Source organism: Crocuta crocuta, unplaced genomic scaffold (assembly GCF_008692635.1).
Source record: "Crocuta crocuta isolate KB4526 unplaced genomic scaffold, BGI_CrCroc_1.0 scaffold179, whole genome shotgun sequence".
In the NCBI taxonomy this organism is placed as follows: Eukaryota; Metazoa; Chordata; class Mammalia; order Carnivora; family Hyaenidae; genus Crocuta; species Crocuta crocuta.
The window spans coordinates 2365297-2365625 of record NW_027551568.1 but is presented as its reverse complement, the minus strand read 5'-3'; the positions used below and the strand labels follow the sequence as shown (position 1 = coordinate 2365625).

The 329-nt window shown below is 68.7% G+C and overlaps 1 protein-coding gene across 1 annotated transcript in view; it reads right to left on the bottom strand.

Moving 5' to 3' along the window:
* DOK7 (docking protein 7) overlaps positions 1-329 on the bottom strand; it is a 19711-nt gene that overhangs the window by 7870 nt on the left and 11512 nt on the right. The window contains exon 6 of the mRNA XM_077750596.1: positions 264-324. Coding sequence (XP_077606722.1) covers positions 264-324 — 61 coding nt within the window. The remainder of the gene's footprint in view (positions 1-263; positions 325-329) is intronic.

The window sequence follows — 329 nt, the reverse complement described above, 5'->3', positions numbered from 1 at the left end:
CATGAACCTTGGGCTCCGGGACTCTGCCAGCCCCCTGCCCAGCCCGCTTTCCAGAACATACTTCCAGCTGCATCCCGGTCAGTCCCGTGGGCCCTCCCCGCAGGCCTCACGCCCAGAGGGCAGGCTCTGCGCTTGTCACTGCCGTGCCCTCCCCACTGCGCCTCTGCCAGCGGCATGAAGGGCACCCCTCTCCTCCTGTCAGGAGGGACAAAGCCAGCCCCGCAGCAGCGGCCCGGCCGCAGCTCTCAGGGAGGGGGGTTTACCTTGAGTCCTCCACAGACCGGACACGTGGAATAGAAGGCCGGAGGAGGCCCAGCGTGGGGGCTGCC